General features: G+C 40.7%; 1 protein-coding gene across 2 annotated transcripts in view; it reads right to left on the reverse strand.

Moving 5' to 3' along the window:
- Positions 1-27,525, reverse strand: part of LOC115388087 (metabotropic glutamate receptor 4-like) — a 146,598-nt gene that overhangs the window by 60,385 nt on the left and 58,688 nt on the right. For both annotated transcript variants that reach the window (XR_003931450.1, XM_030091019.1), the window contains exon 2: positions 19,834-20,050. Coding sequence is in view for 1 of the 2 variants with exons in the window: in XM_030091019.1 (XP_029946879.1) it covers positions 19,834-20,050 (217 nt within the window). In the remaining variant the exon portion in view is untranslated. The remainder of the gene's footprint in view (positions 1-19,833; positions 20,051-27,525) is intronic.

Here is a 27,525-nt window from a genome sequence, read left to right on the forward strand (position 1 = left end):
TAATAAGCATCACAAAAGAACTCTGTAAACTATCTATTGGTCTTAAGCAACTCTTACTGTGGTTATTTCTAATGACAGGATCACTATATATACTTTTTGCAACATACCATATAGGAAATACAGAGCATGTAGCTGAGCTAACAGTATTCATGAGAAGATACCAGACCTATGAAATGTGTCCTGTGATGGACAGGAGACCTCTCTGGGGTGAATCTTATCTGAGTCTACAGTCAGCTGGGAGTATTTCCAATGCCCGAAAACCCTGCATTTGTCAAAGCGCGAGAAAAAATGGGTGGCTGAATGACACAAATGTGCTTGGACTATGCACAGAGAGAACATGCAAACAGTCTTTCTGAATTTAGGCAGGAATCACCAGTTAAAAAAAAAAAAAAAAAAAACTATTAAAGAATTGACTAAATGTGTGTAGAAATGATCAGTTAAAAAAAGATGAGAATAATGTAAATATACACCACAGAGTACTATTAAGAGGATAATTACAGAGCTTGCGGTGTTTGCGTTTAGTAAAGCTGCTAGCGAGGGTTGATTTGACTGTATGGTTATTTTTATGCCAGCAGGAAAACCAGCAGGACAGACAGTAGCTACGCATTTCAGCACAAAATACCCACAAAGCATTTTGGCAGCTGCCTCGCTCCATTATGAAGCGAGCGCCGCAGTGATGGTGCCAGCAACAGACGGGGACCTGGCACATTAAGAAAGTTCAACATCGCCGGGCTCTCTCTGAATTTTTCTGGGTTATCCTGGATTAACAGCTCAGTGCGATGCTTTATGCAGGTCACCAGTGATTCTGATTGAGCTTCAGTGAGACATGATAACACTCAGACTGTGTTAATTTGTTTGCAGCGCGGCTTCAGGGCCGCTGGATGATGGTCAGCTGTTGGTCAGCCATTCACTCATGTAAAATCTCTCTACTAAGCATTACAAGCCTTTCCAAGTTCCAAAGAAGGCTAGAAAATATCTCAGACATGACTCTACAAGTTAATTTTCCTCTCTTTTACCTGATATTATTTAACATTGCTCACTTATTTTAACTGCAGTCGTGACGGAAGAGTCTGTGTTGGTCCTGAATCTGTGTTTGTTTGTGTAAGAACAGACTGGAGGACAGACAGAGTGTTGCCTATTCCCACAGCACAAATGTGTCTGAAGTTAAAAATTATCCAAATGTTCAGCTATGAAGAACAGACTTGGACACCAACAGCGTACTTTCAGCAGACATGAATTATTTTAAGAACAAAACATTTCTCCGTCGTGACTTTTCTTATCAGTTGTTATATTACTGGAACAGCATCATTTACTGAATGTTAAAACGAGAAAAACACAAACAACATCCAGTCGCTCCCTTTACATTGCAAAAGAAGGTGAGCTTGTCATCCCCATCATCATCGTTTTATAATCCTCTACATTTAATACTGCTTTGACAAAAACATCTGCCAACAGTAACAAAACTAAGAGTTCAGAAATTCTCTGTAATGCCTTAAAGGGTTAGACAACGGCTCCTGAATCACAGTGCATCATGGGCTGAAAATTAATTAACACATGTACATCACGTAAAATTACTGTGAAAATGTTTTTTAATTGCTTAGGTTGATTCAATGATTACCTGATTTACTCATTTCTGCAGCAAAAACTACTAAAACCATTACCAGCAGCTTGGTTCTCAGTGCGATATATCAAAATCTATTAGGATAATATAATAAATACGACAGGGTGTGATTTCTTTGTGAGGATGCTGACATGGCAACTCACAGCTAAACGCTGAATAAATGGCAGCAGACAGGCATGCTCGAATGTAACTGGAGGCATTCTGTGTGGGCGGCTTGTGCCTTAATGCATTCCAGCTTTAAAGTGAGGTCAATGTTCGCCATCATATCCAGCATATTGGGTTACTAAGGGTATGTGCGCGGGCTGCCACTGGGACATATCTGTCACATAATCTTGTTTCGTGAGACAGGCAGGCCAAGCCGTGAGAAATACTGGTGGATTACATTCTGCTTCTCGGTATTTTAATTTATGTCTCTTAACTCGTGCTTGTTTGCATGCTGCAATTTACCACAGACAGAACTTGGCTCATCTGCATCCCCTGATTGCCCTCCCTGAAAGTCAGTTTGTCCTCAGACAAACAATTTCAGAAACATCTCCTAATTATTGGTATTTTAACAACCATCTCTCAGTTCTGTTAATGACAGACCGCCTTTAAAAACAAAAAACAGAGAGGCCATTGGACACATGAATCTTAATACTGCACTAAGGAGATAACACTGAACAAAGAACGTTGTGGGGGGGTTTTTTCTGCACTCAAAGAAAAGAAACTATCCCCAAACAGGATTCGAGGATTCAGTGTTTTTGTGCGGAGAAAGGAAAATATTTCACACACCCTGTGATGTTGTTGAGTGCTCAGCGCCACCAAACCAATTTTGAATCAAAGGAGCAAGATGAAAAGAATTCAAAGCGACAGTGATATAATTTCCCCTGAAATCTCATATGGCAATATTTTCCCTGCAAATGCAGCGTTCTTCATTCTACACAATTCAAATGTGCCCTTTTTACTGACCAATGTCAAAAATTACACAGCATAATGCATGAATCAAGTTTGTATTCTTTCAAGCCTGATATTTCTCCATCATACTTATTCATTTTAACAGTTCCTGCACAGATTCCCATTTTATCTCTAATTACCTCGAACCATTTCCTTGATTATCTTGTTCGGCTGGCATGTCAGGCGTGTCAAGGTCCGGGATCCATTAGACGCTAACTGAATGGACACGGGAGCGTCTCAGTCGTTAATGGATCTGCTCATAACATTGGTGTAAAATACCATGGGACACTTTCAGAGGACGTGCAGAATTCACGCCTCGGCGAGTCGGAGCGGGTTTGTCAGCACACTATAAGAATCAACAGGATATTAGGCAGACTGGGTCATAATGTGTTGTCTCGTCGGTGCAGATCCTCTTGCTGCTGCTGTATATATGCCTGCACACTATCTGTACTGTCTCTACTCATTTCCTCCAAACACTCACACATTTGAGATGAATGCGCACAGCTTATTTATCTATAGAATGTAATTGCATTGTGATTCAAGCGCGATTTGCAATATTTATTGGAAGTCGAACATATTTTCCTGAATCCATAATGACAAACTGCAGTGCTGCATGTTTTACAGATTTCAAAGCGTCCCCTCTCTCAGTCGGGACCTTGGCCTGTGTAAATAATACTCACTGAACTTGTCCAAATTCAGGTGAGCAGACTTTCCTGCTCCTTCACATGGGAGCTGTCCGGTGCTGACACAGTGCATCTCCACTGGGTCAACCATTCACGCACTGAAACGGTTTCACAGCAGTGTGAGGACATGCATTTCTTTACTTGCATATATTTTCTACAGTAATAATACTCCTTGCCAGGCCTTCAGGCGCTGAAGGATTTGGCTTCAGTGCCTCGTTGAGGCACATGCTGACAGTAGTTACAAAGTCAATCCAGCCCCCTACAGCCTGCCTCTTCCAGTTCAAGCACATCTTCAAACCGGGAAACTTTCCGTTACAATACAGACTCCCGAACCCAGAGGCTTCAGCAGGACCCCACCTATTTCCCCCCCTCCATTTTAATCATGACATGCCGCCGCATCACCTTCTCACCCATTTCCTCACAGACACAGTCCCGTTCATTTCTTATGGTATGAACAATGTGGGTGGAATCAGATAATGATGAGACTTTAATTTGCCAGAGGCCTCTGGGTTGCCTGCTGCAGGATATTGATGATCTCCTGAAGACATCACATATCAACCACTCAGCCAGCCCAAGTCATTTCTGTGGAATAATTTGAATCCAGTATGCGTGGTGCTGTTAATATAAACATTCTGACTGAAAGCAAACTGTGGGTGAGCAATTTGTTTAAAAATAATTCAGATTAACTAATGTGCAGTGCAGATTTGCGGCACATCTGTAAAAAAAAAATAAAGAAGTAGCTGAAAATCAGCAGTGTCTTTGAAGATATTTCTTAACCTCACTCATGTAACTCTTCTGCCCTCCTCAAAATGTTCTGTCCTTTTGTTCACATCAATAATTCTGCTGCCTTTTTTCATGATTCACTTCAATCAACCTTAATCTTTTTCATTTCTATTAAGCATTCAATCACTTTCAGGACTTTAACCCTTCAGGTTCCAGGCTGTATTTGAAAGTGCCATTTATTCAAAAAAATGAAAAATTAACTATAATATTAGATGGAGCTTTGTTGCTGATTACAGTCTTGGATATGTTACAGATAAGCAACACGCTTTTTTTCATTAAATACTACCATTTTCCCTCTTGGTAACCACACTTCTTTTTGGATCCTCAGAAAATCTTTTGTTCGTTAAATATTGGCTTCGGCAGAATCAATGTGTAACAGTGTTTTTCTAGCAGTTCAGTTTTACCTATACTGTATACTGAGAAGATTCTCAGTACAATGTGTTTCCTGGTTTTACAAAAAAAGGAAACACTTGATGAAGGAATGCAAGGAAAGCAGAAAATAATTAACACATGACTCCAATTAATCATGCACCCACACCTCCGCATTTTCTAATCTTGTCATCTTTTCTTCCCTTTTTTCTTTTGTCTTGTTTGACTTGTGAAGTGACAGCATCCGTGCATTAACTGCGATATGAATGCACCTTGAAAAACGCTTCTTGTGGATTTTTGAACATCATTATGCTGCTTCAGGTACTGCAGATGCGCTGACGACTCAGATAAAGAAATGCAGATTTATTTCCACCTTCTTAAGCTGCAAAGAAGATGACAGCAAACGAAAAGGGAAGGAGCATCACTGCGAGATCTCTGCACCACTACTCATGTCAGTGCACTTCAGAGCTTCGGGCCCTGAATGTGGTAATCCAAGATGTGACTAGTTGGCCTGTGGAGCAGACTTTGTCAAGCAGGACCATGATTTCGAGAGTGTGGGTCAGGGCAGGAGAAGCTGTGCTAAGTAGAGCTAATCCTGTGGACAGAGGACCGTACTGTTCGGCAGCGCGGCAGCGTAATGCGTGACGGCTAGAGGGTGGACGGCCATGGAGAACTAGAAGCAGGTTACGCTACCGATTATTCAGAAATATAGAACATAGCTGATTGATTTCTCACTGCAATATATTATTTCAGACATATTTTTTATATGTAACTCTGTTTAATGTTTTTGGGAGTTTGAAACATCGTCAAGGATCAGTGTGTCACTGTTTCATAGATCCATCAACCATCCTGACAGTACTAAAATCATTTCTCTCTGATATTGTTCACGTGTTTGATTTGGGCTTTGATCCCATCAGTTAATATTCACTTTATCATTACGACTGATGATTGTTTATCCATCTTTTGATTTTGTTTCTATATGTTTGGCAGGATTTGTGCTTTCAGCTTGTTTGTTGATGTTATCGATATTCTTATATCCCTAATAATCTTTGAAGCCTTCATTATTTCAACTTGAAGTTAATAGTTTTGTGATCAGTCGCATCTTTATAGGTAAACATGTCTTGCTTTTCATTGTCTTGTTTGTAAAAATAACAAAAACAACAGCTTGTATTCATTGTTTTTTCCACTCATACCCAGTGTTAAACAGTGTGTTAACTTTCTGCTGACATCTACAGATGTTGTCAAGTGATGTTTTTCAGCTTGCTCTGATGAGGTTTATTGACAACATTTTCATCTGGGCAATATCTTTCTGTGTATTAATGATAAATCTCTGTGAAACATTTTTGTCTAGATGTTATTTTTGTTGTTGTTTGTTTTTCCATAGCCAGCATTCAACAGTTTTATTTAAAAGCATGAAGAACGGATATGCTTTTCAGGCCTTGCTCTTCTGTAGAAACAATTCAGCTGCCATGAAAAGCACCATGTGGTTCTTTTCTGCCTTCTGATGTAGCAGATGACACATTCAGTCATCTCTGAGCAGGAAGGATTTTTTTTTTTTTTTTCTTACCGAGGGGGAAATTCGCCGACTACCACGAGGATAGGCAGCACCTGTTGGTGGGAAAGCTGGTTGCCTGTTGGCTGTATCTTTTGTGACTGATGCTGTTGTCAGTGGTGAACAGGAGGATATATCTTTTAAGATTCATGAAAACTCTATTGAGCCGTGGCAAGGAACCGAGCGAAAGAGAGTGAATTAAGCGGAGCCTCGTGCAGCCACTTTGGCCAGCCTTTAGACTTTGACCCAGTATCAATTTGTCTGTCCTGGCAGCTCGGCCATATAATTGATGCTATTCATTACGTGATTGAGGAGGTGGGGAGGGGGGGAGGGGGGGGCGTTTTGGTGAGGTGAGTGTAGGTAGCGCGACCATTGCTGAGAGCAACCGGCGCTGAGATGATTGATAGTAAGCAAGCTGCATAAACGCTGGAGCGTTGGTTGCCTAAATGCAAGCGAGTGTTATTCTCTGTGCCTGCTCGGGGCAAAGCCATTAATAAGGCCTGCAAATGATGATAGCTGTTGTATTGATTCTAGTTTGCACCCTCTATTCCACCAGCCCGTCTTTCTCCAATACTTTGCCTCAGTAAACACAGGCATCGAAATTGTTGACCTGGGCTGTCTCTGCCATTGATCTCCACCGTTGATGTTGGGACAGCACATTCCCTTTGTTTGCGTGGTAGAGTAATCCATTCACAAAGCTTGCAGATGGCACAGAACACGATCGATACAACAGAAGAAATGAAAGTTTAAGGCCAAAAAAAAAATGAATGCATTTCTGAAAAAAATGAAGCAATGCTCATCTTGACCCTGTGCTCATGATTGACGCCAAGACTACAAGGAAGTGGGAAGGTTGTGTTATATTCTCAAAAGAGAAATTATGCAGGGAAAAGCCGCATCGTGATCACAGTCAAGTGCTTCTTTGTGTTACAGAAACAGCAAACAATGAAGAGTTTGAATGCGATCGCTTCCTCATCAGCGTGATAACATAACTAATCAGTAATGAAACGTTACAGCGGCTCCCTCACTGCGGCTGGCAGATCAAACAACCGCTTCCTCGCTCTCTGCAAACATTTCCCTTTCCACAACCTTCAAATCGAATCCCTCCGACTGTCCCACGCTCCTCTCCCGCCCCCGCTCCCTATTCAGCCCACTGTTAAGCGCCTTGTCATTTCTAATGGAAATGACACGCCTTGAGTCAAAGTGACATTATGTCAGAAATTTATCCACCAATTCCTGCCAGGCTGAATCACACTTTCTTTATTCCTCTTTCAGAATGAAATTAGAAATAGTCTCGCGGAGCCCTCATAACTTCAAAAAGAGCGCCGGTTTAATGTCTTCAATAACACTTAAAATCTTGAGTACGAGCCAGCGTCACGTCTTCCACTCCTCCGATTCTGCTGAGGAAGCTGAAAACTTGCACACCTCTACAGTGAGTTTAAAATCAGCTGAGGGGGAAAAACACACACACACACACACACACACACACACACACACACACACACACACACACACACACACACACACACACACACACACACACACACACACACACACACACACACACACACACAAAAACTGAAGGATTATGTTAGCGCTTTTAAATGGAAGCAAACAAATGAAAGCTTATTTGCTCCCCTCCTTCTCAACTGAAATAGCGGCCTCTTTTCACGCCTCAACAGAGAGTTGGACTTTTATGGCATTGGCATAAAAGTTTCTGTTGGAGATTGATGCGCGGCGTTACATTTTTATGAAGCTGTGAAAGGTTCTTAAGTAAAATGATGTTCTAATAAGGTGGAAAAGGTGAGGAAAATAAAGCTGAAGGGAACTGTTTCACTGGTCTGAAATACTAAACACACACACACACACACACACACACACACACACACACACACACACAAAACTCATTAATCAGGCAGCTGGTGAACACACTAATGGGTGCATGCTTATCCTTTAAAGAAGGTGACTTTTACCCTGATGGAGGTTACAGGAAAGTCTTAATGCAATGGAAGCAATGCAAGATTACCTCAGAATAACTGCCCTTCTAGCTTGGGAGTAGCTGTAGTTCCTCTGACATTCCCTTCAATCAGCTCTGGATGTTTGGCCCAGGCCAGGCATTTCCCTGATTTCATCACAACTAATAGGACAATTGAAATCCTATTTGTGTCTCACTGTGCTGCCTTGTGGGAACTGACTTGAAAATACGGCATCACTGTTTAGTTTTTTTCCCCCCCTAGCTAAATCAAATTCAGTTTCCACCATCAAGGTTATTTTCAGCATACTGTGTATGGAGATTGCTTGTCCCTGACAGTCACCGGTTGATTCAAGACCATATTTTTTCATCACGGAGTTCAGCAAAGCCCTTGTTCATCCCTCACCGGATAGTGATCCCTCTACCTCTCTAACATAAGGGTTTTCAAATTGACCTTTCAAAGTCCTTGTGCAGAAATGAAATTATATTTATCCTCCATTAGCAGAAGCCTACGGATTTAAGGAATTGCTTCGAGTATGAAGGATATCAGCACTGCAAAGTCATACAATTGTTGTGACAAAACACGATTTTTGTTAAAAGGTGACTTAAAAAAAACCCACGTTAGGAGTCTAGCAGGTATGTGGAAAAGTTTTCCCATGCACGTGACATCCCTTTCCTCACCTTAGATGGAAAGGGATGTCATTAAGGAAATGATTCACACTTGAATAGGAAATCAGGGAGATCCACTGAAATTACAGTGCTCAACAAATACTGCTAATCACAAGGTTAGAACCATAAGGGAGAAAACATACAGACATGTATGTGGTGTGCATTAATGCTCAATCTACTGCTTCAAGTTGAGCAGGTTTTAACTGATGACTGAGTGCCGCTCACCTGAAGGTCAGACCAGGCAATCAAGGCATGTTTGTCTTTTCTCTGGCAAAAATGTGGCATTAATGTAATAATTATATATATATATATATATATATATATATATATATATATATATATATATATATATATATATATATATATTTTGCTTCTTGTCTTCTTTCTTGTCTTCTTTAAATGTAGTTACTGAGATGAGCATCTTTCACTCACTAGGTTTATTTTCCTGTCAGTTTGACAGTTTTTTTCAGTTTTAACTCAAGATTTAAATTTTTGTGATCAGTCATACAGCCGCAGTATTATTAGTTTTATAAATGTGGAACATAATCCATAAAATCATTTTCAAACCAGAGGCTGATTGTGGGATTTTTAACACATTGAAAATAAAATCTAAAATAACTAAAATAAAATATCACCAGGGATTATGCGTCATTAAACTACACCCATGAGAAGAGTGTGTTCAGCTCACACATTTTGAGAAATTCCTAAATTAGTGCAGCTCTGCTTAAACTTTAAGGAAAATGCTTATTCTTGCAAAACAACACAGTCCTGCTGATGACCTCGTAATTCACTCAGACCAAACAACAAAAGAGTCCTACTATGTTTTCCTCCATAAGGAACAGCCTCTCGGCTCACAGCGGAGACAAACTCCACCTTTCTTCCACCAGGAGATTCACGATCGCATAACACTGCAAACACCGGGGTTAGCGCAGGTAATAATACCAGCAGAGAAGTCTGCGAGTTCTACCTGAAACTTCAGTTTTGGAGAGAGGCTGTTTGCACGGAAAACGATTCAAGTGAGATGAGAAGCTAACTAAACAACATTCTTTCCCACCTGCTCATTAGGAGGAAACTCTCTTGAAAGAAGGAAAAGTTCTGAGGGAAAACGTATTGGCACATGTGTTTGTCTTCCTTCTGGACTTTGTGGTGCAGGGATCCATGCTGTGTAGAGCTATATACACACACACACACACACACACACACACACACACACTCGCACTTGAGACAGTTTACAAGAGTTGTTAGGGAAAGTCGGATCAAACGCAGACACTGTAAGTGACGGGAACTCCTGCACATTAACAGAAATAATGATTTCAACTCTACCAGAGGGAAACCAAAGCCCTTCCCATTACACTGCCGCTGAGTGAGATGTCAATAGGTCAACAGAGCATTCATTAATTAACTTCCTGCCCACAAAACTGTCCTTACATGAACTGCCTCCTTTTCGATCATTTAAGATCTCTCAGAATGCATTCTGTGCTTTTCTCCATGCCAAAACCCTTTTGCCACTGTTATGACCAAATCCCCCCCAAAACCAACCAATAACTTTCATCTCAATAAACCAATTTAAAGATGCGGTTCTGCCAGAGGCCGCAGGAGCCCAGTAATCCAGATGTCAAAGTGGCGGCCAGTGACTGTGTGAGCGAAAAGCAACAGCAGCAAATATGACATGAAAGTGAAATGAACTTAATTAGGTCTTCTCAGTACGCACGCAGTGCTAAAATAATCAAAATTAATCTGACTCTTCTTGACATGTATTGACAGCCTCTGTTTCCTGGAATTGTTTTCGGTTTGGGATCATGTTTGGGGTGCGTTCCCAGAAAACAGGTTCTCAGGATCTGTTTTTAGTCTGCTGCAGTGTTGTGCAGCCTGTCTGGCACGCACAAACTGCTGCGACTCGTTTCCAAATGTTACAAGATTATTTTCAGGCGCAGTAACATTGATTTGTGTGGATGAATCCAATTAAGAATTCAGCCTCTTAGCCTAAGCACCAACAGCAGGCACCCCGGCTGACGAGGAAAAGATTTTCTTGATTTAAAGCAACAAAAAGCTGAGGAAATGAATGTCACAGTTCTGTCCACACTGATTAATTGCAAAGTGACCTCTGGGAGGAGCGGTGTAAAAATCCCAACAAAAGCTGTCATCTATGTGGAAAGCAAATGAACAATAAAATCGTTATCAAACAAACACCGCACGTACTTTACATAAATGTCCTATGAATCAAAAGTCCACTTCTATTATGTTGTGATTGTTAAGATGACACAGGGTTTAATGGTGTTTAATCTGGTCCAAGTGTGTAACTCTGCAGAAACACTTGACTGGTGTGAGAGCTCTGCAGATGCATCACTGGGAGAAATCCAAAGCCCTTTGTTTTACGGATAATTTATATATTTCACATAGGAACAATTATTCCTATTTGTAAAGAAGCACATCTGTGAAATGCACTCATTAGAAAAACTATATTATATCTTCATTACTTTTTAATGAAAGATTCAATTATGTGCTCAGTGTTATTGTGCATTGAGTGAAGGTTCTCCACTTTTTCTGCTTCACATCCTTGTATGTTTGAAAGTGCATTAAAACATACATAATCAGTGGATTTTATGCAATGCATCTGAGAATATCATTACTGGGTTTCATACCAGCAAACTACATCCTAAAAATAAATATATCCAGATAAAATATGCAGACGTGTCAATCAAAACTCCAAATTATTATCTCTGTAAAGGTGCAATTTACCACTGAGTTACTGTGTTGCTCTCGTTAACAGTTAAATTGGCTGCTGAGTGTGTGTGTGATGTGTAAGTGCTCATTATAATGTTATTTAGGTCCAGTTTCCAGGAAGCTGGTAGAGGAAATGGCTAGGGAACATTTTTAGCCAACAGTGCTTTTAAATCTGAGTTGGTGGTGCTCATTAAATATTTTGTTTAAAGTCATATGCCATCATATTTTTTTCTGCATCTTGCAATATACAGATAACAGATTCGTGTGTTATTCCCATGCCGTTTTTGTGACAGGGAGATTAAAATGCTGGGAGATAATAATATGCACCTGAGATTTAAATAACATCCTCACCTACAGTTACAGGATATGAAGACTTCAGATGCATCAATGTGGAGGGTGGGGGTGGGGGGGTTGGCCGGCGCCTGCCGCTCTTGGCTCCCTGGGGCCCGGGGCCCGTGGCTGCCGGGGTTCCCGGCCGGGGCCTTCCTCTGCCCCCTTCTGGACCAGTGTGTGGATGTCTGCCTGGGGTTGGATCTGGGCTCTAGGATGGCCACCGATTGTCTGGGCCCCGATGACTTCTCTGACCTGCTTCTGGTCTTCTCATGGGTCAAACGGGCATATATACATGATCACTGTCATATTTGCATGATCACACTGATCTTTAATCACTCTTCATATTCTGCATGTGGACTCGGTCACCTTGTTTTCTTGTGGAGGGTTAGACTAATGGTGATCTGCAATAGGCCTCTCCTGATGCTCTGGTGTAATTTCATACCTTGATCCTCAGTTTGCACGCCCCAGTTCTCTACCAGTTATGTTCTCCAACAAAAGTCCATAGAATGCTCTCTGTCATATCTTTATGCAGGTGCAGTAGCCGGTCGTCTGGAGTTTTGATATTAATTTAAAGACGTCATACGTTTGCACTGTCTTCCTTCTCTGCACTCTTTTTTGTTGTTGTTGTTTGCTTGTCTGTTCACTTGTTTTTTTCTTTCACTTTCCGTCTCTTTATCTGTCTTTCTGTCCCCCTGTCAGGTCCAGCAATATCATGTATCAGTACTCAAATAAAGTAAAGTAAGAAAGCATGTAAACAAGAGGAGCTTTATACTGATAAGCTCCTCTTGGAAGAACAAATCTGTCAGGAACGTAACAGCAGCCAGACCTCCATTCTGCTGCTTCCATGCTGACAGGACAGGTAAAAAAAAAAAGTCTAAATTAACATTTACAATGCAAGATAGTTATAGTTTTATCAAGGACGTCAGCATTGCAGTTCATTTTCTACTCAAACTGCCGTAACATGAGGAGAGCACTGACTGACGCAGTGTTTAAGCCTATTCTGATGACGATAATATAAAGCCATTTAGAAAGTACTTTCTGGGTGCTAACAAAATCTTATCCCCCTGACAAAAGTGATATTGATATGTTCTAATGAAGAGGAGCTACCGTGTATGGATTATAGACTGGTAATCCAGATTAGCTGCTTGAGCTATTCAATTTACATTTTTTTGTCTCACGTAGGTCTAATTGAAATTTGTTTCCCTCCTGCAGAGTGGAAAAAGGAGGTGTCAGATTTTAAAAAGTATCTTTAAAAAAAAAAAAAAAATTAAATCAGTTATCCTGAACTTCTCCATACTTTTAATTAACTTTCCGAAATTTTTTCATCGAGCATAAAGAGAGAGAGATTTGTACACCTGAGGTAAAATTGGTTATAGCCAGATCTGGACTTGTGCATTAAACTGAGGATCTGCAGTTGCTTGATGTGACTTGACACCCAGAAAATGTCACATAAGCTGATACATACAAGCCTTTTGACTAAAAGAAAATATGAGGTTGATCAGTGTTAATCACTGTTCTTTTTTTTTTATTTTTATATTCATATACTGTCACCACCCTTATCTATATGGATTCACATAGTCCCCTTCTGTAGCCAATTTGTGCAGCATCCCCCAGATACTTCAGGCTAAATTAAACTCCAGAATCCTCCGTAACCTCCCCCACACCTTAATCCACAGCCGACGGTTTCATTTCTGCAACTCAAACTTTCTGCAGTTCTTTTCTTTGCATAAATGGATACACATGTACATTTACAGTACCAAAGTACATGCTCTCATATGAGACAGTGCTACACCTTGTGTCTACCACTCCGTGTCCATTAGCACAGCATGATCATGCCACTAAAAATCCAGTGTGCTTTACTAATGTTTCTAGAGAGTATTGCTTCAGATCCAAGTTCATGTATCGGTGCTTGCTTAAGAAAATTGCTTTTTACAATATCTCCGCATTAAGAGCAATACATAACCATTATGTCAATGATGGAGGCGGGGTAGACTGGGAGTAGGAAAGCTAGAGTAGATGAGTGATGATCATTCAACCGTTCGCGATGCCCAATTAAGCAAAGACAAGTAATTGTTTAAACAAATTGTAACAGGACATATCTGAGGCTCTCAGGGGTCATTTGCGAGATGTCAAATGATGAATAAAGACATAACTGGCTGACACACGACGCACGGCTGTGAACTGGCGATTAAGGGGCCATATGGAAAGGCACGGAAACATTGCTGAGTGCGCTGCGATCGTCTCCCTCTGCGAACGCAGTCGTTTAGAATACAGATGTTCAAAGGTCTCCTCGTTGCTCTGGGTGCAGCTACGCTTTTCTCACATTCTGCAGCTTCAGCATCATTTACCCTGAAGCCTGCGTGCAGTTTTATTAATAATTGATATGATTGCTTTGTGTCTTCATGTCATCGAAGTTCAAAAAAACCATGAAGAAGCAAACTCATAAACACAACATCAATTTCTCCGCTTTGTCATAAAATTGAATTACTGCACTGAGACGCCTTTTGTCGCACCGTGTTTTAAGTCAAGCCTCCCAAACACCATATTTTTGTTTTCAACACCAATAAAAGCCCTCGGTACTGCGGCATAACAGATGTTTGTGAAAAACTTGTACAGTTTTACAATCATATTGAGCCTTTTCAGGAAAATTAAGTATTTGTATAGGAGCTGTTTCTATTTCAAATAAGATTTTCATTTGTGTTGTGATTTAAGTGGGACACTAGTCAGCGTAGTCGTGGTTCACCTGGTATGAGGAAAGGATGAGGGAGCCACAGTTTGCATGTTCTCCCCGTGCATGCATGGGTTTTCTTAAGGTTGATTACTAACTTTTTGATGGACTGGTGAGCTGCCCGAGGTTTACCCTGCTCATCCATATCAGCTGAGATCAGCTCCACCTCCTCAACCCAAAGTTGGATAATGTGGTTTAGGAGATGACTGAGTGGATGGGACTCTAATATCAAAGGTAGACAAAAGCTCAATAACCCTCCAGCTTTATCAATTGAATCACAACCACTTTGACTAATCCAAAACATCATTTCACTTAGACCTGGTTAATAAAACATAAAAATCCCTCCGTTCAGCGAGTTCATCTTCTATTTCCTGTTACCAGGGATAACATCAACCTGGCCTAAAATGTTCTTTTCTGCGAATCCACAAATAAATAACCCAGGAGCGATGCTGAGTTGTTTGTGCTCCCCTTTTTTCTGCCTCTTCGTTTTACATTCCCCACATGAGCTTATTCATCTCAACTCTGCGGCTAATGCTTGTAATCCTCCCCGTCACACAGGGGCGGCAGTTACTCCATTAGCAGGGTTTCTCATGTTGATGTCAGCCAGGCCATTGGTTTGCAAGGGAATCTTGTTAGGGTTCTTATTGACATTGTGTTTCATTAACTTGATTAATGGCATCTATTGGGGCATGCTCCATAGTAATCAACGTCTCTGCAGAGAAGGGCCGTCTGCAGTCAAAGATGGGACTCTCGGGCTCACACTCCACCGGGCCCACACTCCACCGGCCTCTCTGCCTCCTCTGTGTTTCCTAACCTTCCCACTCAGAGAGCATCTTAATAAATACTGAGGTAGAATCCAGAAAGCAGCACCAGAGTAGACCCCGGATGACTTCTGTGAACTATGTGTGCCCTTCATTAAATTGATTTTGTCAAATTAGAGAAATAAAGCTTTATTTGTCTGCAGCAGGACAGCGCCGGTCTCTAAAGACTTCTGTTGAAGAGGTCTCTGCAACGTAACGTTTTTTAGGCTGATGGCTTCAGTAATTTGTACCTCTTTGCCCGTGATACGCTCACTGGCAGAAGAAATGGTCCTCTGGGAGGCTGTAACACTGAACAAAAGGTCTATAAAATGCTGCTGTTTTAATATGACACGATACAACCTCAGCCATATGACTGTCAATATGATTTGTTCTGGGTTAATATTTGAGAGACAAAAAAAAAAAAAAAAAAACTTAGATCTTTTCATTCCTAAAGTGTTTTGTACAAGGCAAAGTAATGTATTTTCCTATATCTGCTCTTATATCTCAGGTGAGATCCTGGGTCAGTGCAGTGGAGATGAGTCACCTCAGATAGTCCACGAAGGGAAACACTAAAGGACACCGGTTCTCAGCTCCAGGCGCTTTTCCACCAGATACAAAAGCAAAGATAAAAAAAAAAAAACCCACCTGGAATTCATATTTACCTTTCATCATCTACTTTTTACCCACATCGTACTCTGTTATATTTACTAGCTCTCTTCAGGGAGACAAAGGGAGAAAGCTGTGCTGGTGCAACTCCAAGCAAGTGGCTCCTGGGCTGCCAGGGTTGTTGCTGTGGGAGCTGACTCAGATAATCTGCCTTTTCAGGTTATTTTCTCGGTGCATTCAGCTCCAAACAATAATACATGGCAAAGTAGGACCGCAAACGCATCAGCGGGATAGCACGACGTATGTATTTGGTATATTTAGCTGCATAGAATGCTTCTGCGTCACAGGAAGTGGCTCATTCATTATTGTAGGAATACAATATGGAGAAGAGAATTTCAATTAAGGGCTCAAACTTTACGCCGATTATTGAGCAGGATAGAAAAAAAACCAGAAAAACGCTGATTCTCTAAATTTGCAGAGCTAATTTCTTACACATAAGTCGAGAGCTTGTCTCCCTACAGCCTAAATCGGGATGGATGAAGTATCTGCCAATAATGACAAGTGCAGTTACTGGAGGATGAAAGCACAAGATAAAATATAATTTTGATTATTAAATAGTGCAAAAATAACATAACTTATTTTTCAATTGTAACTACAGAGGACAGTAACCTATGTATCAAATAAAAAGCACTTCACAGTTAGGATGCCAATAATGACTAATTTATTCAATACTGTAATTATCTGCAGATTTATTTCAAGAACATTTTTAGATCTGAAATAGGAAAATAGAGCAATTTCAGCCTTTTTCAATTCAAACAAACTGCTTGTTCAATGACATTTTCTGCAAAATAAAGATATTATGAGACTAAACACTTTACCTACAACTATCAAATACAGAAGCAGGCTGAACTGTGCTCAGGAATGGTTTCTGATTTCCATCAATGATGTGCATAAATTACCTTCATTTTTGTCCAAAAGCATGGGGATTATAAAATGTGCAAGCCAGACCAAAATCTATCGAAAGCAAGAGGCGGCGAGTCTGTCCTACAGATTCAATATATCCAGGAACACTTGAGCAGATAATCATTAAGCCTTGTCTTTAAGGAGCCCTCAAATCCAACCCAGGTTTTGACACTGCCAAGTGAACTGTACCTCAACAAGGTTAATACATTCTTCTGAAATCTAATCACACATTTAATTTGAAGCTGGCGGAAAACTGGGTCTCATTCCCAGCTTGTATCTCAATATGATTACAACCTGATGAGCATTACGCCTGATCGCGTCTCCAGTGTCCACAATGGGGTCACATTTTCCACATGTCACTCCTTTGCTTGCTTTCTGAGAAAAATAACAACAGAATATGTTTTTTGATGGAGAAGAAAAAGCTTTCCTCGACCACTGGAATGCTGAAGACACAAGTCGAGGCAAACACTGAACTACGCAGATGCTTTTATTTCAGCTGTGGTCCAAGCTGCCACTATTCAAGATATGATCTTACTGAAACACAGTCTGGAGTGACGGCAGGAGAGAGTGATAGTGAATACTAGCTGGCAAGCCTACACAGGAGCCTCACTGTTGCTATTATTTGTAGAATAACATCGAACGGCGCTATCCAGAAGCAGCACGTTGCTTGTGCTCAAAATGCACAAAAACGAAGCTGTGATTGCAATGGTTGTACTTCCATGTGGTCCAGTCCCGTCTGCTCGATCGCACGACGTGCATCGTAATGCCGGCTATGAATGGACGTTGTGTAGTTATCTAGAATGTTGGAGGAGATATTCCCTTATCGTCCAGCTCTAATAGGCTCCTCCACTGTTTTCTCCCAGCATAATTTCTCTTCCAATCTTACCTGTCTCTGAATTGTCCCCAAGTGATTAAAGGTTCAAAGAGCAACAGACATAATTGATGCACAACCACAGCCAAGCCGGTCTCATTCTGCTCAAGCATAGTGCAAGCCAGAGGCGTGACCGGAGCAACCCAAAATCCCATCCTTTTAATTACACCTGCACTATGTCGCCCAAAAAACTCCTCAGGATTGAATTTGCCTGGAGAGATTTAACACAAAAGGTTCAAAAACATATTCAGAACACCGAGGGTCCTTTGTGAGGAAAATTCATTTGTTCATCCATATTCTGTACTCAATTCTTCCACGTTAGGATCACAGTGGGTGAAGCTGGTTCCAGTCAACATAGGGCTAGTGTCAGAGTACATCCTGAACACCCCCAGCCACTTAACCAGAGGACTAACACAACGAGACAAACAAACACACACATATACACACACAACCCCAAGCAAGCAGTTTTACACCAACGGGCAAGTCTGAGTCACCAATTAACCTCACAAATATGTGTTTGGATTGTGGGAGAAAGCTGGAGTTTCCAGAGCAAAACAAGGTGAACAAGTAAACTCCACACAGAGAGGAAGCAGGAAGCAAAAGCGAGTCATAGAGAGGCAGGAGTGAAAAGCACTACATCTCTGAGCTTCCCTGTGAGAGAGACAGGATGCTTCTCAAGTGCAGCTTTCCTCTCAGTACAATAAAACGCTGTCAAGTTGCACTCCCTGAATTTCTAAACATACTGAGTTGAATCTGAAGTAGCTACTTTCAGGGTTACAGGGATATACAGTCGTGACAAAATCACAAAAATCAACAGTCAATCCACAGACACTCGACTATTCATTCAGCTATTGGTTTATAATAAAAACACAGGTTCATATTATATGTATTTTGGCAAAAAACAAAAATGTCTTTTGGCCTCATTCCAGTTTGAAACTTCTTTACATTAGAAAAAAAAAATTAAAGATATCAAAACAAATGAAGGGAAAACAAGAATTTTGTGAACTTTGGAAAAAAATGGTTTTGTTCCCATCAGATCCTCAGAAAACAGACTGATGTCGAGCTCTCTTTGCCAGTGCAGTAGTCTAATGTGATTTTTGTGGTAGTTTCCACTGTACTTGCTTGGACATGTTGGGAAACCGCTGTTTGCAGTTTTGCACCGGTGGACTGACTGATGAGGTACAAGAGTTTCTATTCAGGCTGGAGAGCCAAAAACAATGAACACTCAGACACACCACTACACTGGACACAGAAAACCCAAACGCCACAGCCATGCTTCACTTCCAGTTTGCATGTGTCACTCTGATCTCAAGTGTGGTTTCTGACATAGTTGCATACAGTAGCTTCGAACTGGACAGTCACAATGCAGTCCTGATTTAAAACTACATTTCAGTTTTTGCTCCTTCAGTATTTCTGAGTTGCCTGTATCTCTCCTGATTAAGGTTGACAATAAAGTGCATTATAATGGACTTATTCACCCTATTTTTCCAACAGTTGTGTATCATGTCATGCATGGTTTGCAAGAACACTGTAATACATAGAAAGGCAGGATGGGGAGCATGCCAACATTCTCAGAATTGAAAAACCGCCATCTTCACCACCTGAGCCACAGCTGCCACATATATACTGTATATATCTTGTACACATGGGAGCAGAGGGCTGAGGACTTACACGCTACTATAGACAATCAAACTCAGTAGTTTCTTTTGGTTTCTGAATCCAGTATTAGTTTCACAGAAAAATTTTGGGAACACTGGCTGTGATTGTCTCAGAGAAGAAAGTAAAACCGGTGTCATCTGTCAGTCAGTTCTGGCTGACTGGGAGATGATATGTATATCCTGACATCAACCCACATCACAGCAGCTAAAACAGCATCAAAGCGGAACGGAAAGTAGATCATTGAAGCAAAGACCCTACAGATCTATAGTACAGGCGGGGGCTTCAAAGGTCACGGGTTGGGGGTGCAACAGCAGTCTTCTGTCGTATGATTCCTGCGTGAGTCAGTGAAGCTTCAAAGCCTTTCACATCACAACCAAATGTAAAGCAGCGACAAACCGACAGGCTCCACCTGTTTACACATTCCGGAGCAAAATCTAACATCTGACCTCACTAATTGATTTTTTTGTTGCACGTCTCTTTTCTGAACTCCAGCAAAGTTCCCACGGATAACACCTTACTATGCGCGGCGGTGCAGAAGCAGCGATGATATATGAGGCGGAGCGTGCTCACCGTCCTCCCGAGACCTCTGGATGAAGGCATCGACGCCGCTTTCTCCGTAGTTTCCCTCCGAGGCCACCGTGGACACGTAGTTCCAGCGCATAGCTTTGACAATGTCTACCATGGCCTGGGCTTGGTACGTGTCTGGAGGCACCACGCGGGAGAAGAAGTCGTAGCGGGTGTTGTCACTGAGCTCCGGAGCAGTGGAGGCGTAGCTCACCTGGGGTATCTGCGGATAAACAAATATCGACAGTAATTATCAGCGTAAAGTTGCTTCTTGCGAAGATAGTTGGGGAAAGTAGAGCGAAGACCACGGGGAATAGCCTCCGCAAGTTTGTTTATGTAGCATCGTTTGACAACAGGGGAATTCAAAGTGCTTTACTCAAAACATAAAACACATCAAGACAAGATATGAAAGAAATGCGGTGTGGCATAAACAGACCAATGAATTGGATTTAAAATGGACAAAAAATAAATAAAAAAAAGTCATTGAAATAGGATAAAAAAAAATACCAACAATATAGAAGAAAATTACAATGTAGACACTCATAAATCCTGCCATATTTAATTTAATAAAAGGCAATGGTGCCTTTTTTACAAGCTTGTTCGAGATATGTGGTACATAAAAAGTGAATGGAGCAATACACTTTCAGTTTGGATCAGTTTCTGTGAAAAAAAACCCCCACATTTCATCAGCTTGGCTTGATAGACACAAAAAAAAAAAAAAACATATTTCCACTTCCAGTGGAAGCCAAGTCTACTGATAATATTGACTTCGCAAGCAGTTTTTATTTGTGTGCAGATTTATCTGAGTGACATCCACGGGGTTTTTAGAGCTGAACTGTTAACTGTTTTCATGAGAAACCGCAAAACTCGGTGTGCAAAAAATCCCCAACTGTTTACTTTACACTGACGCTTCCCACAAACTGCCGCAGCAACAGTAATGGAATGTGCTTCTAACCACACTGTACGTCCACCGAATGAACCAAAGTCAACATTTGCCTTTGCATAGGTCACATATAACTCATATCAAGTAATGCTTGGGTCAATACCGTAAGATATTGCCTTGAACAGCTGTTCCAGACACAGACTACTAAACTCAAACACTGAGTTTCCATATTAATTCTGTATCTACTGCACCTGTCACACTGATGGATTTGCAGTATACTGTAGCTTTTATGATATTGTTATGTCCTCATACTATACATGATGATGATATTGTTAGATCACTTGGGATAGATAGAAAAACATCAAAGAAATACACAAGTTATTAGTCATATATTTCAGGTATTACTTATTAATAATCCGTTCAAAAAATTGCATCATTGGTTTCTTCATTATTTGCGAGCTGTTAAGCATGAGCGACATCTTTGACCTCGTTTGACTTTGTTAATGATTAAACTGGATGCTTTGCAAACAGGTTTTCGGGCTTTGTTTCTGATGATGAGCCAATGAAGCTGACCTTTAATTGTTCCTCATCAGCGTCGAATGAACACCATTTCAACCGAATGGAGTCCGACCTGGAAAAGATGTGCTCCCTGAGAGGCTCAAAACAGAGCCAGTGATTCAGCAAACATCTCGCCGGTTTTTTAATATCACAGCGCATCACTGCTCCGTTACGATACAGCAGACTACACAGAGAAGATGATGTTACACATGAGCAGGGGTCACTTATTAAACATGAGCAGGCTTCATGACTCAGAAAGGCTCGGCTTGTTTACTACTCGCCTCCTGTGTGGCTTCACACTTTTCTAAAACAAAATAATTTCTCTGTCTTTCTCTTGCCTTTTTCTGCAGGTTACACAGCAGAATCTTTTCAAGCTTCACACTTGCGAGATGTGGTACCGTGGCAAGTTTCTGTTGCGCCCAGAAAAAGAAACACATTTAAATAGAAGAGTAAATAGGTCGGCTGAAGCACAGAGGCTTTCTTGAGTGGTCATCATTTCATATGAGATTTTCTCATGGCGGTGGCTGTTTTCGGGGATTGCGCCACATCAGTTTTTATAATAGATAAACTGTGTTTGTGTAAATGGAATTTTTCATCCCTATGGCAGACAGTGAGCAAACCAGACAGAAGGCAGGGGTGTTTCCTGGTAATGATACACATAGAGCCTTTCTGATGAGGACCTGTCGTCATGTTTTTGTGTCTCTGAACAAATTGAGGCGAAGGTGCACTCCGTAAAACATGATCCTAATGAAAACAGCCCTGTTTCACCCACCCGAGGCACTTCTTTGCTACATGCAGCATTTCATTATCAGAGACAGCAGACCTGTAGGGTGGGACACACGCACACTCAGATAACCCTTGATATTAAACATTGAACTTAAAGGCAACATCCTCTCACGAAGATAAACGCTTCTGTAGCCCACTTCATTTATTTAGGTAAAAGTATATCGATGAAAACTAAACTGGAGGATTTATCTCCACTGGCCAGTGGCAACAGATCCGCTCTGGCACAGTAAACAAAAAGAGAAAATAGAAGAGCAGGGAAGCAGAAGATGGAAAAAAAGTGAGAGACATGATCTAATGAACAATAAGTGAAGATGACTGCGAATAAACAAGTCACTTTGAATGCATCATCTGCTGTTACATGTAATGTGATGAGCTGTTTTATATATAATTTTTATTGTTTATATGAAATCCTTTCACCCTGCTAGGCCATGATGAATAAACAGCAGGGAAATGTGAAATACTCGCCGGTGAATAGTTCACATCAAAACTACTCAAAGTCACGTCCCAAAAAATATGCCACAAATGTACAACAATGGCTTTAAACTTAATCTTGTTTCACAGTTTCAGTAAAACAACTTTTCTCATACAGCTTTACTGGCTCTGGATCTGAATACATCTTGAAGTTGTGAGTTAGTTACTTGTTATTAATATTGTCTTTCATGAAAACAGCTGCTGAGCTGCTGTCTCCCCTCTCTGCTCCCCATGCTGGCGGTTACCTTTGCTGGTTTTACTATTGCACTAACCTCCTGTTCACAACAGAGCAGCCTCATCAACCCAGAACTTATTGATTTTTTTCTGAAAAGAATGTGAACGATGTCGCACTGCAGGTAACATCAGCACCGGCGTGCCTCATGTGATGCATTATCTGGCCTATATAAAGAGGAGCTTCAATTTCTGAGGCCTGGCTGTGTGTGGGAGGTTTATCCCGGTTGTTTTGTTGTGGCTTTGTCTCATTTTTATTAGATCATAAACCCCCTTCTTTCAACAACAAGTGTTATGGCAGGTTCTCCATGACCAGCAGCAGTCACATCCCCCTGGTGGGAAGGCTTGCAGCTGAATAATGCCTGGCTTTAACAGTGACTAATGATCTGAAAGAGACCAAAACAATGTCTGCACAACCATACGACTCCCAACTAACCGATGCACTTACACACACAGCTCAGCTAATGTGTCGCAGCAGTAATACAATGATGAGTAAATGATTAAAACATCCCACTGAAGAGAATATGGCACAACTGACTTCCAAGTAGCGAGGAATGTTTTATTTTCAGTCACTAGTAGAGTAACTATATGTCATGTTATATAAATACCTGTAACAATGAACTGGTTTTCAGTAGTTTGAATAGAAAAACATGGAAAAAGAGTCCTTTAAAAAACACTGTGACCTGTCTGTAGGCTCTGAGGGTTATAATATGATGGAGTGACAGTTATGGCACCACAATCATTCACCTGGATAAACATTCGTCATAAGGGTCAGCAGCTTTCTGAATGAACCAAACAACAGAACCTTTAGAAGTCTAGTCACAATTTTCTTTAAAGTAAAGCTACAACAAAGCACAGTGACTGGAAACAATGACTTAACAGATGGAAAGTGAACTGGAAACATGTTGGATTTGCTGTCACCTATCATGTACCTGTCAAAGGTAAAATCAGGGCACTGAAGCTAAAGCAATGAGGAAGAGACTGCAGGCGTTTGATGCTTCACTGAGTCAAGAACGTTACGATTAGTCAGTTAACTTCAGTTTGTCAACTCTTTTTCCTCCTCCGGTCCAAAACAATTTCATTCAAGAACCAATGATGAGCTTAAATAAACACATTTACAGGGTGGAGATCTGGACATTTACAATATAAATTTTATTTTGCTCTCTCTTTCTCTAAAAAAAAAAAAAAAAAATGAAATGAGCAATAACACTTTATAACACTGAGGTTAGTTTGCAGCTATTTTAAATAAAGGCCTATTTTAAGTTAAGTGGCCAAACAAGTGGCTGTCTCCAGGTGTGGAAGCAAACAAGGCAGTGGTAGATGAACATTATCAGGCTAAGAAAGGAATATAAAAAGAAAAGATGTAGCTTTATTGATAGAACATAAATGGTGGTATTATCAGTACTTGCAAACCATTTAATGCTAAACCTCAACATGTTTCTACCATAATATGTCTACATGACAATATATTTGAATCACTGATGTCAAAATAAGGTTTTTACCATTGCTGTTTACATTCCCTGGGTTCCAATCACCATCAGTGCAGCACTTTGTTTATTTTCAATATACTACATTGCAATGAATGAACAAGTAAATAGATAAATTGGATAAAACATGCAAGTCAGTAAATAAGTGTGGAAATCTATTTAGTCATCCTTAGTGAATAAATACTAGTTTCCCATAAGGCAATGCATTAAGTAGTTTAATGTACTGCTAACAGGTGGAAAATAGATTGCAGATCGCAAAAGCAAAAACAGTCATATGAAAGGTGAAACGTTCTGCTCGAGCAAAATCTATTTCCCAAACTGTAGCCTACAATTTAATCAGCAGAGCCTGTCTGTCGTTCCTCAGGTCAGACAGTTTATCTCAGGATCAAACCTCTGTTGTAATAAAGTTTGCATCTTTAAACAATCTAAAGCCAGTCTCCTGTTCATTTTCGTGATTTATAGTATTCCAGTCCTGTCCACTGCGTGCTTGTCCAAGCAGAGTCGGGCTCACTCTCAATGTATTCATGAAGACCGGCCAGAGTCACCGAGAGTGAGATACTTCACCGCAGAGCCAGAACCTTACGATGATTCCCCGGCTGAACTGTTGTGAGCGAAAACATGAAATAATAATATAGAATAACATAATAATGGAACAAAATGTATTCAGAGACTGGATTTTTTTAAAGAGCTTGCCTAACCAACCATAACATAATACTGATAGAGGTTATTTTGGAAAAAGGGCAACGCAGCTGAAAGGCTCTTTGAAGAATGCTTATATTTTTAGGGTTTCTGTTCCTGTTGTTGTTTGCTTTTCTGTTATTACTTTCCTATTTAGCTGTGCTTGTGTCATTTCTAATAATTTTGACGGGCACCTCTGGAAGTACATTACATTTAGTAACACTTTGTGTCCTTCTAATTGAGGTCATATTGTTTATATGTTCTTGTAATTCTTGAGAAATGAGTTTCCAAATTAAGGTTCTGTTTTATTGTCTGCTGTTTCTCTACTTTTAAGCTTCTTGTTTCGTCCTTATTTTCTACATTTAAAGTCACAATAAGATAAATATAACAAACCTACAATCCCTTTAAAGAGTCGCAGAGGCCAACACTGCATCAAATGATCAAGCTTTTTTTAAAAAAAAAGAAAGAAATATTGACTGAACTCATCCAAGGTGGGCTGCTCAATATGCAATAAGCTTTAGATATGCACAGCATGCTGCATGGATTAAGCTCTAAATCCTCCTGTTATTTACCTTGCATGTGAAATGAACAAAAGTGCATCGTTCTGAGTGGATGTCTTGACAGAAAACAAATAACACGTCAACAATTACGTCCCCCTGCCTGGCATGTGACTTTCTCTGCTCTGACACCCAACATGTTCACCGCTGAGAACCCAGCAGAGTGCGAAGCTGTTTAATTGTTGTGACTATTAGCAGGTACAGGCCGGGGCCAGAAATAACAGATTTCTATGGCGCCATGTCACTCTGACAATCTGTCAGATGCTGCAGAGGTGACGAGCTGCTTTTCTGCTATTAAAGACGTGTAAATTTTCCATCTATTTCAGGATCACACCTGTGAACTTGGCTTTGAGCTTTTTACGTTTAGCGCCCCTCTCTGTGAATGCAGCCATGAGAGGCAAAGAAATGTATCCAAATCCTGGCATCACATGGCATCATGACTATAAAAAAGATATTTTTTCCTGCTGTATCTCGTGGCCCTTTCTACTGCTCTGCAAAGTCTAAGTGTTGGTTCATTCTAAAGCAAATAAACTTACATCATATAAGTATTCCTTTCATTTTTTTTCCCTGAGATATGCAGCTGTGCAGCTTTACACTTCAGTTCCATGTGGGAGCTGAAACCCCGTTTCAAAAATCTGATTTTGTGCGCCGACAGTAACATTTCCAGACATCCGAGGATAACGTAGGGTCCTGATAGGTCTCCTGAAATTAAAACTTGGCAGAGAAAATGTTGATGCTGCCTGCTTTTATGTTTCACAGGCCATTTCAGAGGACCGTTTAGCGACTGTGTGGTGCAACATTTATCTCCGCTGTTTGCTTTGTGCGCGTCCTGTTGAGATGAGAAGCAACTTAATGATAACATTGTTGGGATTCAAGGTGTACGTGGCGGTATGCTTCTGTGCAAATGACGCTGGAATGCAGAGTAGCTGACTATATTTGCATGTGTAATTCAGACACCTGACAGATCCTCGCAACCTGCAGTGCAGCCCGAACGCAGAGCATCTGCTTCAATCAGGCTGCATGGAAAACATGAATGAGAAAACAGACTTCATACTTATGACTTGACAATCCCATTCCACCGCTGAAGAATGCTGACTTTCCGTGCGGCGTGAGCTCATTCTGGAAGCTTCCAGTCGTGTGATGGCAAAGCACCACCAGCACTGCGCCTCGAAAGAATGAAGTTTTTAAATAAAATATCACACAAAGCCAACTGTGCAATTTACTCAGAGGGATATATGTCTTTCTGGTCCGTGCATCCCGCTTTTTCTCTTGAGGATTTTTATGGAACGCAGGAAAAAAAATGTATCCCCCCACCCCCCCACCCCCGCATAGTGATTAAAGTTACTTTAGCAGCAAACCAGATGAAACGCATTAACCAAATGTCTAATAAAATCCAAGTAAAGCAGAGCTTTCATCTCTCTTGCAGTGAAAGTTGCACACTGTGCGCCTCACAGCGATGAGGGAATTTAGATTAAACTCCTGATTTCTTGTAATTTCAAACTGAAATATTTTGTCGTCAACAGAAGATCTAAAGGTAGTATGCCACATTACTTGACCAGTGTTAGTTCAATGTTCTTGCATGTTATTTTGCCGACTTGCCACGTTAAATAAATTGATTAAGTAATATAAAAAACTTTAAGGGGGATTACAGTTGAAAAGATTTGTGTTCTTCAAGAACATCTATACATGTTCCATTATTACCGCTTCTTAATTTTCTTTCCCCATCATTGCTAAAAGAAAATCCCCCTTCTGTTTGATCAACATTTTCCAAACAAACATTTGCATTTAAACAAAGTGTTTAGTTCTCTGAGATAAAATGTATAACAGTATTAGTTGTAATGACTTTGATGATAATAATGTCCTTTGAAATATTAGGATATAAAAGAATAGATAGACAGCGCCAGACTTCACAATTTCCCATATTTACAGGTGACGGGGACGTCTCAAATCCAGCAACGTGAAACTAACGACAGGAGAAGAAGCACAGCTTTGGTGAGAAAACAAGGATGTAAGATTTCTGAAGTTTTAAACCTTCAGAAGGCGACTG

This window comes from Salarias fasciatus, chromosome 5, assembly GCF_902148845.1.
Source record: "Salarias fasciatus chromosome 5, fSalaFa1.1, whole genome shotgun sequence".
Classification (NCBI taxonomy): Eukaryota; Metazoa; Chordata; class Actinopteri; order Blenniiformes; family Blenniidae; genus Salarias; species Salarias fasciatus.